This window comes from Zalophus californianus, chromosome X (genome assembly GCF_009762305.2).
Source record: "Zalophus californianus isolate mZalCal1 chromosome X, mZalCal1.pri.v2, whole genome shotgun sequence".
NCBI lineage: Eukaryota > Metazoa > Chordata > Mammalia > Carnivora > Otariidae > Zalophus > Zalophus californianus.
Window position 1 is genome coordinate 102,808,847 of NC_045612.1, and position 13,066 is coordinate 102,821,912.

The window sequence follows — 13,066 nt, forward strand, 5'->3', positions numbered from 1 at the left end:
TTTGAGGTCTTGGGTCTCAGCCAGAAAGTCTCCATTCCAATCACTGCGGAAAACAAGTCCCTCAGGCGGCGGTGGCCTGGGAGACTAAACGTGTTGCAGTTCGCGCCAACTTGGAAAAACATAGCACTGCCCTAATGTTCAATGCATGGCGCCTTTGTGCTCAACAATCCTCGCTTAAGAATGGATTAAACAAATACTTTCTATAGGCACATTTGGGCCTGATTTGGGCCTGAAGCCAACGGCAGACGCTTCTCGGTGCCTGTCACAGTCATAGTATGAGATTTTAATTTTGGCTTCAGAAAAATCTGTCAGATAAAATTAATGACCTCACTAATGTTCTGCCTCACACACACAGATCACAGAACCAGGATACAAATCTGTTTTCTGTGTCCATATCACACTGCAGTTTTAGGCCTCCAGTGGATTGAGTTATGATTCTTTGGGGCAGTATTTTGTCAAAGAGATAGAATTTTTTTTTCCTGGCTCTAATGCAAACCTCCATGAAAAACATTGCCATCATTCTTCTGGTGAAACAGGTATCTGTGAATAAAGTAACCAAAGGCATACTCTAGATGTGGTGAGGGGGCTCTGAAGGTTCTTTTTTCTAGCACAGGGAGAGCCTGAGGTCATTTGTGAACATTTAAAACTGTCCAGACAGGTGAAAGGCCACCTCACCTTTTGTGGGAGGGTGTGAGGTGTATTAAGAATAATCAACCTTTCTTTTACCTAGTCACTTTTTAAATAGCAGATACCCCTAGAAATGATGCCTCTGGAGAGTCTCAAGAATTTTCCTTCTGGGTAATAACACCATTTCAAGGAGTAGAAGCAATGCATTCACTTGTGAACTGCATGCCACATTCCCCAGCACACAGGTTTAAATAGGTACTTTTTGATTATCATCAATAAGCTAATGGGAAAAATGAGTTCTTCCCTGTTCGGTTTAGGTCTTGTAATACATTCTCTACCTCCCTGGTAGACTCCACTATAGCTAGATGTGGGTGATGAGAAATGGTGTGAATTCTAGTCAGGTATCAGGTTGTCAGGGTCTTGGGTTTTGTTTGTACTGGCTTCATTAATCGCTGCTAAGACAGCAAGTCATTAAAAATTTGCAGGTCATCCACTCGTTTCCAGTTATGCACAAATAATTGGGTAGATCTCCCAGGGTTGCTGGGCCGTCCAAAACAGATACAAAGGAAGCCCTTTAGCCTGGTGGCATCAGGTATAATAGGGTGCTCTAAGGAGCAGCAAAGAACCTACTGGGTCCTCCGGTGGTTTCTGTGGTTTAGAAAAGCCAAAGATGATTTCAATTCTTCACTGAGGGCTGCCATGCTCCCGGCCCACTCTAGGAGTAGAACAGCTGCTTTGTTCAGGTTTTAAACTCTTTGCCATCTCAACCAAAATCCCACGTGATTTTTTAAAACCTAACTAGTTCTCACTGAAACTCTTTGCGCTGATAAAGCTCAACAAGATTTACAAACGTGATCACCTTTGCGTAAATGGCCGAAGGGTGTGAAACTTTTAGTGAGTCTTAACTTGATCTGACACCATCACTGGATAAGTGCCTGCCTCTGAACCCTCTTCACACCCTCTCTCTTATGTACTGAAAAACGGTATGGCTCTTGAAGTAAATACTAGAACAGAATTCCTGCCCCAGTCTATCTTTAATTTTTACAGGGATTTTAACAATTATGAGAATCCATAAAGTTGATACATGGCAAGTTAGTAATAGCCTCGTAAAGCATTTTTAGTTCCAGGGGCAGTACTCCAAGAGCAGGGAATGATTTAGTAATGTCCAAGAATTAAAATTAGCCATATAAAAATATGGGACATATAGGAAAAGGCAAGTCATAAAGTAGATTTCAGATCATCTTCCCCTAGATCTGAACTCTGCCACCGAGTAGCAGGGACATGGCCCTGCTTTTGGGCTCCATGCTGGGGGATCAATGTTAGGTCATGTCACATTATTATTAAAAGGCTCTTCGGAGAGTTAGCCCCCATTTAGGAGGAGAACAAAAATGGATTCACCAGATACCCAAATCCATGCTCTGCATATAGGTCGTATGGTAACTAACTGGGCTGTGGAGTCATTTAGAATGAAGAGTGATTTTTCTGAGGTAGCTACCAAATTTCAATGTTAATATACAAAAAGGTTGCTTCAAGAGTTTGTTTTTTCAACTCAAGTAAAAGCAGAGAAAAAACAATCTCCTCCACCGTAGCCTTACACGTGAGCTGGCGGCTTGAAAGAGCACAGAAGTGAAGATCCCGTGTCGTGGTCATGGTGGCAGTGATGAGAATGGTGATGACAATACATGGTGGCGCTGGCAGTGGGGATAGGTCTGGGGAGAGGGGCTGATGATACCGAGATTCGAGTCCAAGGGCACAGTAAGTCATCTCCCACGACAGGGCGGGGAAGGTCCATCCCACCGGGAAATAGTCCTGTTGTGACGGGAACCTTGTGCTTCTCCGTGGAAGCCTCCGGCTAGAGGCTTCCATTGGGAAGATGAGTGCGCTCTCAGACACTTTCCCACTGAAATGACCACAGTAGTAGCCTGACCTGGTAGTAAGCTGATACTAACAACGTGGAATGGCTTCATTAACAAGGCTTTGCTTCTTTCTGGAAATGGGGAAACAATCAAATCCTATTGTGTAGACCCTCGGTGCAGCTTCTGTGTTGTCTTCACCTAGAAGTGGGGAAGGATCTCCCAAACGGCGAAGAGTCAGGCTGATGTAATCTGCACCTAGTGTCACGTCTCTCTTTCTCTTTGTTTTCCAGGACACAATGTAGGAAGCCTTTTCCACTTGGCAGATGATTTGGGCAGAGCGATGGAGTCCTTAGTTTCAGTCATGACAGATGAAGAAGGGGCAGAATAAATGTTTTACAACTCCTGATTCCCGCATGGTTTTTATAATATTCATACAACAAAGAGGATTAGACAGTAAGAGTTTACAAGAAAAAAAATCTATATTTTTGTGAAGGGTAGTGGTACTATACTGTAGATTTCAGTAGTTTCTAAGTCTGTTATTGTTTTGTTAACAATGGCAGGTTTTACACGTCTATGCAATTGTACAAAAAAGTTATAAGAAAACTACATGTAAAATCTTGATAGCTAAATAACTTGCCATTTCTTTATATGGAACGCATTTTGGGTTGTTTAAAAATTTATAACAGTTATAAAGAAAGATTGTAAACTAAAGTGTGCTTTATAAAAAAAAGTTGTTTATAAAAACCCCTAAAAACAGACACACACACACACACACACACACACACACACACACACACACACACACACACACACACACACACACACTTTGAGGCAGCGCATTGTTTTGCATCGTTTTAGCGTGATATCCATGTGAAATTCATGGTTTTTTCTTTTCTGGCATAGTAAAGATAGGACTTCCTCTAACACCACCAAACAACTACATCACTTCGCTCTTTTTGGAATCGGTGACTGAGTGGGACTGGCTGTGGGTTTTCGCTTTACGCATCTATATGTCTAGAAGTATGTAAATACTGTAGGTATATAGATTAAATAGATCTGACTTTCTAGAGACCTTTTAAACGTTTTGTTCAAATGATCTGGCCGCTTCCTAATGGAAAGAGATTGCTTCTGGTCACCCAGGCTTACCTGCTTTATCTAGAAGGAATTTTCCCTGGAGCCTGAAACCAGGAAGCAACTACCACACTAAGACATTGTCTGGGGCTCCAGATGTTTCTCATTTGGAACTTTCCACTGACAGCTATGGTATTGCATTTTTGTAAAAGGGACAATGAATGAATACACAGGACTTACTGCGTCCAAGTAATCCTTCAGTTGATACATTCAGCTTCCCGCGACTGGCAATGCCACCATCTACATGTAATGATACTTCAGTGGAAGTCACGCCACCAGAAGACATTTTTAACTCCCCAGACAGTAAGGAGGACTTCCTGGTAGGGTCGGAGGGCTGTGGATTTGCAGCCAATTCCGTGGGAGGGAGGGGGCCGCTCTTGAAGTAAAGGATTGGATGAACGTTCATAACCATACATAGAGATCTTTGTAATTACAGTGAAATCACACTCTTCCCTCTCACAGTGAAACAGCAGTGGGTATTTGAGGGGGTTTTGCTTTCTTGCTTTCTTGCTTTTTTTAAGATATTTTTTTCCCCATTGCAAGGAGTTTTTAAATGCCACAAGACTTCACTTCAAATAACTCTTGGGAAGAGGTGTAAGACAGCCTCAGCATGCCTCTTAAATAGCCACCCAGAAGCCCATGAGCTTTGTTTCCCCACTTCCCATTTCTCTACAGGTAATTACACGCAGGTTGGTTTAAGGCAAAACATAGATGGAGTCACATGTTCCAAAGGGTACTCCACTCCTTGCTGCTGGAGGAGGAAGGTTAGACACACAAACAAACAAACACCGTGCAAAAAGAGAATAACCCAAGAGGACTAACTGGTAGGAGCAAGCTTTACTCTCGCATCTTCTTAGCCTTTCATTTGTTTTTAATCATCCATTCGCTAGAAATCACCCTGTGACCCCATTATTTTGCAAATCTGTTACCTCTTAGGTCAAGTGTCATTAACTTTTGCACAGTGGGTTTTGTCTATTATTTTCTTAATGATAATTAACATCCACCATGGCTTCTCATGCTATTTCTACCTCACTTTGGTTTTGGGGTGTTCCTAATAATCGTGCACACCTGATTTCACAGCTTCACTACTTGTCCATCATGTGAACATTTTTCTCCATTTTTCCCGCCATTGTCATTTCCAAAAGAAAACCCAAAGCTCTAAGGTAACAGAATGACAAAGATTTGGTTTTAGTCTTGCATTTTTTTCCTTTATGCGACACTGGACTTTTTCTTTCCCCGCGGATTTTTTTTTTTTTTTAACCACGATTAAAAACAACGGGTTGTGTTACTTCCTACTAAGCAGTTTTAAGTTTCATTCTAAAAGCAGAGGTAAATAGAGTGCATAATTTTGTTTTAATCTTTTCATTTTATCTTTTAGACATTAGTTCTGGAATGAGTCTGTCAAAATATTTGAATAAAAACTGAGAGCTTTATTGCTACATTTTAAGCATAATTTGGACATTATTTCGTGTTCTTTATAACCACCAAGTATTACACTGTAAATCATAATGTAACTGAAGCATAAACATCACGTGGCATGTTCTGTCATTGTTTTCAGGTACTGGGTTCTTACTTGAGTATCATAATATGTTGTGTTTTAACACCAACACTGTAACATTTACTAATTATTTTTTTAAACTTCAGTTTTACTGCATTTTCACAACATATCAGACTTCACCAAATATATGCCTTACTATTGTATTATATTACTGCTTTACTGTGTATCTCAATAAAGCACGCAGTTATGTTACAAAAAAAGTGTCGAGTACAGTACTTTGTTTTTAATTTTTAACTAGGTAGTAACATTCATATGGTTGACGGGTGAAAAATCGAGAAAGCCAAGTGGTGAAAATACCCTATTCTCACGTCATGCACACAGGCCTGTGAGCAAATCTCAGTTTCTTGTGTCTCCTTCCAAACAATCACGATCATGAAAACAATTACAAACACACGTTCCTACTTTTGTCCTTTTATGACACCAGAGCTAGATCTCCTTCTGTGCACCCAGCTCTATACCTTGCTTTTTTAAACTTAAGAATGGACTCAAGGGACCCAGCCATTCTTAATTATATCACAAGAAATGTTTCCATCTTGATATATAAAATGCTTTCTCCTTTTTTTTTTAATAGCTGCATAATATTCCAGTGTAGGTTAATGGGATACCACTTAAGCTGTCCTCTTTGGGGGGACATGTGGGCTGTTTTCCGCCTTCTGTGACAAACAGTACTGCACATCTTTCATGTCGTCTCACTTGTGCCAAAATCTTATCTGTGGGATCCTACAGGTGAGGTTTCTGGACCAAAAGTGGCAAGTGTGTGGAGCTGGGGGAGATCATTTGGGTGCAGCAATAGTCACAGTGCTCATTTGGTCTCCTGTTTCAGTCCTCACAAGTGGATGAATTAACCAGTATGCAATTTACATTTGCTTCTCAAGAGAATTCATCACTTCCGTTACCGTTCACAGCACCAAATCTGAGGGGCAGTTGGAGCAATAGGAGTCTCACCTAAAAGGATACCTCAGAACTGGTTCTGGGGAGGCTAGCCCTAACCACACAGAAGTCATGATCGGCACCAGAGGGAGATTCCCCGGGAGATCTCGCCCCTGCCCTGCTCTGCTTCTGTCCTAACCGCAGAGGAGGTGAGGCAAAGGAGGAGCCGTGTCAGTTCCCCTAAGGAGGGGTGATCTTTGCCTCTGACCACGATGCATGGACAGGAGTTCCCCAACTGTTCACACCCCAGGAGTCCAAAGAAATTGTGAAGTCCATTAGGTAAAGTCTATTCTAGTGATTCTGGGAATAAGAGAAGAGGGTCAAGCTCATCAAGAATGATAACTGAGTATGGCATCTCTGCTAGGAATCACCTGCTCAGTTTCTGAAGGTGGGCTGATGACACCGGCCCAAGCGACTACAGTCATGAAAGATGGCCCCTGAAGTCCACATACACCAAGACTACCTCTCACCGTATTTCAATCCATCCTGGATCCCGCCCTGCCATTCCCCAAACCTGCCTTTGCTTGAAACACCCCAACTGGCTGTTCAGATGGCACGAAACTAGTCACTGAGGAACCCAACACATCACCGAGGAACCCAACACGTCACCATGTCCACCACACCTGTGTGCGGAGGACTCTGAGGAGGGTGCTTCGCTTTCCATTCCACACTTGGCCCAGGTTGGAGGGGAGAGAATTATTTCAGTCAAAATGTAAAATGGATCAAGCTGGTGCGGACTGTGCACCAGCAAGCAAAATGTGTGTTTAGGGGAAAGCACCCAGATGAAGGGACAGGTCCTGTGGAGTGGTGATGTGACTCCCTAAATTTGTAATACTCGAATGGCGGAATGAATACCAACATAAGCACTGGCACACACGCAGACACTTTCCTTCAAATTAAGTGTAGCAAGGACACGAATCGAATTCTTTCCCACAGTAGCATGACTACTAGAGTAGGAAGTTCTGCTCTAGTAGACCAATACATTCTCCATCACTCCATGGACAGCACAGTGCTGTGATCTCACGGACTTACTTGAAAATATGACAGCAGCAATACATCAGACTTTCCATAATAAACAGTACTGTGTGTGTGTGTGTGTGTGAGAGAGAGAGAGAGAGAGAAGTTTGGGGATGTTTGAGAGTGGCTTTTTTTTAAGACTTTATTTGAGAGAGAAAGAGAGAGCACAAGAGTTGGGGGGGTAGGGACAAGCAGACTCCCCACTGAGCAGGGAGCCCGATGTGGGGCTCGATCATGACCTGAGCCAAAGGCAGACACTCAACTGACTGAGCCACCCAGCTACCCTCTGAGTGCCTTTCTTATACAGCAAAGATTATATATAGTAACATGAGGCTTAAATTCTATACCTGCGTATACGTATGTGCATTTGTATTATTTTATATACACACAGCATCAAGTTTTAGCTCTTCTCTAATTTGAGATCATTCAAGCTCACAGAAACATTGCGAGAACAGCACAAAGAACCCCTATATGCGCTTTATCCAGATTCAACAACTGTTTGCATGTTGCACCATTCACTTTCTCCCTCCCTATAGAGTCTGTTTTCTTCCTGAACCGTCTTGAGAGTTAAGTTTCAGACATCATGCCCCTTTATGCTTAAATACTTAAGGTAAATTTTCTAAAAACTAGAACATTCTCTTGCGTAACCACATGACCATGATCAAAATAAAGAAACTTAACATTAAAGATAACATCTACACAGCCACATTCAAATGTTGTCACTGTGCAATGTCTTTCATAGTTACATATGTTTCCCTGATCTGGTCTGGGATCTAATTCACGAGCTCATGACATTTAGTCCTGTCTCTTTAATCTTCCTTCATCCGGAATGGTTTCTCTGCCTTTGTCTTCAAAGACCTTGACATGTTTTAAGAGTACAAGCCAGTGACTTTGTAGGATGTGCCTCCATTTTTTGGGTTTGTCTTAGGTGCCCTTCGTGATTAGATGCAGGGTATGTGTTTTTGGCAAGAATAGGACACAAGTGACGGTGTGTCCTCAGCACATCAGAGCAGGAGTCATGTTACAATGGTCTGTCCCATTCTTGGTGATGTTAACTTCAGCCTTGGGGAGGGTGGTACCTCCAGGTTTCTCCACTTGGTATACATTTTAAAACCTAGTTATTCTTAAGCCTTTAGGTTCACCTGGAAAATCTTAATATTTTCCTAGGTATTACTGTAGATGATCTGTGTAAAATGGGCACACTTTCAGAGAGTTCCAGTTAAGACAGCAACATGGGAGCCCCCTGAAGTCACCTCCTCCCACAGACACAATCCATCTACACCTCCATACAGAACAAGTCCCTCTGTAAGAAACCCAGAAACTAGCTGAGTGACTCCTACACATATGGAGCAAATGACAAGATCGGGAGGAAAGGCAGAGACACAATGTCACCGTAAACCCCATCCCTTGCACAGTGCCGCACAACCAGGAAGAAACTCACAACTCCCAGCTTCTCCCTGAGGATTGATGGGTTTGGACCCCACATCTGGCACCCCAACTTTTAAGGCTTCCTTGAGAGATATGGGACCCCTAAACCTCTAGCTTCGAGAGCCAAAGGGGCTTGTGTCCATGAGATCCACAAGCCTATGGTGAATGAGGAGACAAGGGCTAAAGGGCTCATGCAGACTCACCGCAGCTAACCCCCTAGGGCACAACACAGAGGCAGCAGACTGAAAGGCCCAGTCTTTCTTTCAAAGAGGACTATTTGCTTCTATTAATAGCTGCGGCCCAAGGGGCAGGCTTCTAATTGAATACATACGTAGTGACGGACTGCAACGTTCTCCAGAGACCCCAGAGGACAGTGGATGCTATTTTTATGCTCTTCCTTGGCCTTGCTCCAGGTTGCCAGTCCCTGGTGCTTAGGCATATGTCTGGCACTCCGGTTTTGGGGGCTACCATCCTGGGGATGCCCCTTCATCCTCTGGCTCTGCTAGCCAATTGGGCTTACATTCATGGGTGCCACAGGACTGTAACAGACAGAGAAACCGTTCTTAACCAGCTCTCTCCCCAGGGCACGGTACAGAGACAGCATGCAGAAACACCCAGTCCTTCCTTAAAAGATACCTATTTGCTCTTAAAGGCTGTGGCCTGAGAGACTGGCTTCTAATGTAAACATGTCAAGGGGCAGATCACGATACTCTGCAGAAACCAGAGGATGCTCTCTTCGTCTCTCCCTCTGCTTCATTCCAGGACACTGGTGTCTCCCATAAAGGAGCTTCGGCACATGGCTGGTGTCCTGATTTGTGCAGCTATCCCCCAGAAATGCCCCTTGATCACCTGGCTCTGGTGGCCAGTGAGGCTTAACACTCCTCAGGCCTATGGGACTGTAACAGAGAAACAGTTCTTCATCGGCTCTCCACTCCCACCCCCCGGTACAGTGCAGAGGCAGTGGACAGAAACACCCATCCCACAGGCTTCCTCTGAAAGAGAGGGCCCAGCTTCCAATTAGCCTGCATCGAGGTGCTGACACTGACAGATCTCGGCACACCCTCAACACTGGGAGCCACTAAGAACAGAGAATGCTGCTTCAGCAATGTCCACAATAGCCAAACTATGGAAAGAGCCCAGATGTCCATCGACTGATGAACGAATAAAGAAGAGGTAGCATATAAATATACAATGGAATATTACTCAGCCATCAAAAAGAATGAAATCCTGCCATTTGCAACGGCATGGATAGAACTAGAGGGTATTATGCTATGTGAAATAAGTCAGTCATTGAAAGACAGATGCCTTATGATTTCACTCCTATGTGGAATTTAAGAAACAAAACAGATGAACATATAAGGGAAGGGAAGGAAAAATAAAATAAGAGGAAAACAGAGAGGGAGGCAAACCATAAGAGAATCTTAATTCTAGGGAACTGAGGGTTGCTAGAGGGGAGGTGGGTAGGGGGATGGGGTAACTGGGTGACGGGCATTAAGGAGGGCACGTGATGTAATGAGCACTGAGTATTATATAAGACTGATGAATCACTAAATTCTACCTCTAGAACTAATAATACACTATATGTTAATTAATTGAATTTAAATAAAAAATTTTAAGAAAAGAATGCTGCTAGACAATCACAAAGGTTTGAGAGACAACCTAGAGCTGCATGGGGTTAAGTGATAAGGTTCATCTCCTACACATACCACTCCTTCAAGACCAGGAGAAGTGGCTGTTTCCTCTAATACATAAAAACAAATGCAGAGAGTCAAGGAAAAAGAAGCAAGGAATATGCTCCAAATGAAAGAACAAGATAAAACCTCAGAAAAAAACACCTTCAAGAAACAGGGATAAGTGATTTACCTGATACGAAGTTCAAAATAACAGTCATAGTATACTCCTCCAAGTGAGGAAGACAACAAATGAACAAAGTGAGGATTTCACCAAAGAGAAAATATATGAAAATACCAAAAAGAGGGGCACCTGGTGGCTCAGTTGGTTAAGCGTTCAACTCTTGGTTTTGGCTCAGGTCATGATCTCAAAGTTGTGAGATCAAGCCCTGCGTCTGGCTCCACACTTAGTGTGGAGTTTGCTTGAGGATTCTCTCTCCTTCCCCCTCTCCCCTTCCTGCGTGTGTGTGTGTGTGTGTATGTGCACACACACACACACACACACACACACAAACACACTCTTTTGCTCTCAAATAAATAAATCTTTTTTAAAAATACCAAATAGAGGGCGCCTGGGTGGCTCAGTTGGTTAAGCGACTGCCTTCGGCTCAGGTCATGATCCTGGAGTCCCGGGATCGAGTCCCGCATCGGGCTCCCTGCTCAGCAGGGAGTCTGCTTCTCCCTCTGACACTCTTCCTTCTCGTGCTTTCTATCTCTCATTCTCTCTCTCAAATAAATAAATAAAATCTTTAAAAAAAAAATTAAAAAAAAATACCAAATAGAAATCATAGTGCTTAAGAATATAGTAAGTGAAAGGACACATTCAATAGTGGGGTTCAACAACAGGCTAGATGAAGTGTAAAAAGATCCCATGAACTTGACAACAGGGCAGTGGAATTCATCCAGAGGAGCAAGAAGGAAAAAAACGAAAAAAAGTGAAGATAGCTTAACAGACTCATGGGACACCACCAAGCATTAGAGGGGTCCCAGAGAAGAGAAAGGGGCAAAAAACCTTATTTGAAGAAATAATGGCTGAAAACTACCCTAACTTTGGGAACAGAGACAGACATCCAGATCCAGGACACCCAGAGAGCTGCAAGGAAGAGGACTCCAAGGAGACCCAAGCCAAGATACATTATAATTCAAGCATCGTAAGTTAAAGACAAAGAGAAGATTTTTAAAACCGCAAGAGAAAAATGAGTTGTTACATTCAAGGGAATGCCTGTAAGACCATTAGCAGATTTTTTTAGCAGAAATTCACAGGCCAGAAGGGAGTTTCATGCTATATTCAAAGTGCGAAAAGAAAAAAACTGCCAACCAGAATACTCTGTCCAAAAAAGTTGTCCTTCAGAAATGAAAGAGAGAGTTTTCCAGAGAAGAAAAGGTGAAGGAGTGTAGCCCTAGACTGGCTTTATAATGTTGAAGGGCACTTGTGCACGCTCTCTCTCTCTTTCTCTCAAATAAATAAAATCTTAAAAAAATGTTAAAGGGACTGCTTAAAGTTGAAACAAAAGGGCACAAATAACTGGAAAACATGAAAGTATAAATCTCACTGGTAATGGTAAATATAGGTAAATTCAGAGTAATCGAATGTTGTAATGGTGGTGGGTTAATCACTTATAAATTTAGTATGAGGGTTAAAAAAAAAGTATTGGGGCACCTGGGTGGCTCAGTCAGTTAAGCATCTGACTCTCGGTTTCGGCTCAGGTCATGATCTCATGGTCATGAGATCGAGCCCCGTGTCAGGCTCCATGCTTAGCACAGAGTCTGCTTAAGACCCTCTCCCTCTCCCTCTGCCCCTCCCCCACACTCACATGCTCTAAAAACAAACGAACAAAAAAAATACCAATGTAGTAAAAATGACTGTTACTACAATAATTTGTTAATGGATACACTAGATGTAAATTATGACATCAATAACAAAATGTGGGGGGTGAGGGTCAAAATGTAGAGGTTTAGAATGTATGTCAACTTGAGTTAATAACAACTTAGGATAAACTGTTATAAATGTAAGATGCCTTATGTGAGCCTCATGGTAACCACAAAGCAAAAACCCACAGGAGATACACAAAAGATAAAAAATAAGGCATCTAGGCACACTACTCCAGAAAAGCATCATATCACAAAGGGAGAGAACATAAGAAGAAAGGAACAAAGGAATTCCAAAACAACCACCAATGTACAAAATAGCAGTAAGTCCATACCTATTAATAATTAAATGTCTGAAGACTAAATTTTCTAATCTAAAGACATAGAGTAGCTGATGAGATTTAAAAAAAAAAAAAAAAAAAGGGCGCCTGGGTGGCTCAGTTGGTTAAGCGACTGCCTTCGGCTCAGGTCATGATCCTGGAGTCCCGGGATCGAGTCCCGCATCGGGCTTCCTGCTCAGCAGGGAGTCTGCTTCTCCCTCTGACCGTCTTCCCTCTCGTGCTTTCTATCTCTCATTCTCTCTCTCTCTCAAATAAATAAATAAAATCTTTAAAAAAAAAAAAAAAAAAAAAAAAGGACAGACCCAGCTTTGTGCTGCTTACAGGAGACTCAGTTCAGCATTAAGGACACACACAGGCTAAAAGGGAAGGGATGGACAAAGATATTCCATGTAAATGAAAACCAGAAGAAAGCTTGGGTAGTTATACGTGTATCAGACCAAGCAGACTTTACAACAAAGACTGTAGTAAGAGACAAAGGAGATCATTACATAATGATAAAGGGGTCAATCCAACCAGAGGATGTAATATTCGTATATATTTATGCACCCAACATAGGAACACCTAAATATATAAGCAAAAATTAACAGACCTAAAGGGAGAAATACACAGCAATACAATAGTAGTAGGGGACTTTAGTAA

The 13,066-nt window shown here is 42.4% G+C and overlaps 1 protein-coding gene across 6 annotated transcripts in view; it reads left to right on the forward strand.

Moving 5' to 3' along the window:
• Positions 1-5,355, forward strand: part of DMD (dystrophin) — a 2,214,577-nt gene extending 2,209,222 nt beyond the window's left edge. For 4 of the 6 annotated variants that reach the window (XM_027607979.2, XM_027607980.2, XM_027607981.2 and 1 more), the window contains one exon: positions 2,774-5,355. In XM_027607979.2, the coding sequence (XP_027463780.1) occupies positions 2,774-2,871 (98 nt within the window). In that variant the 3' untranslated portion in view covers positions 2,872-5,355. The remainder of the gene's footprint in view (positions 1-2,773) is intronic. The other 2 variants (XM_027607984.2, XM_027607985.2) reach the window with 1 other exon arrangement.
• Positions 5,356-13,066: the final 7,711 nt, after the last annotated feature.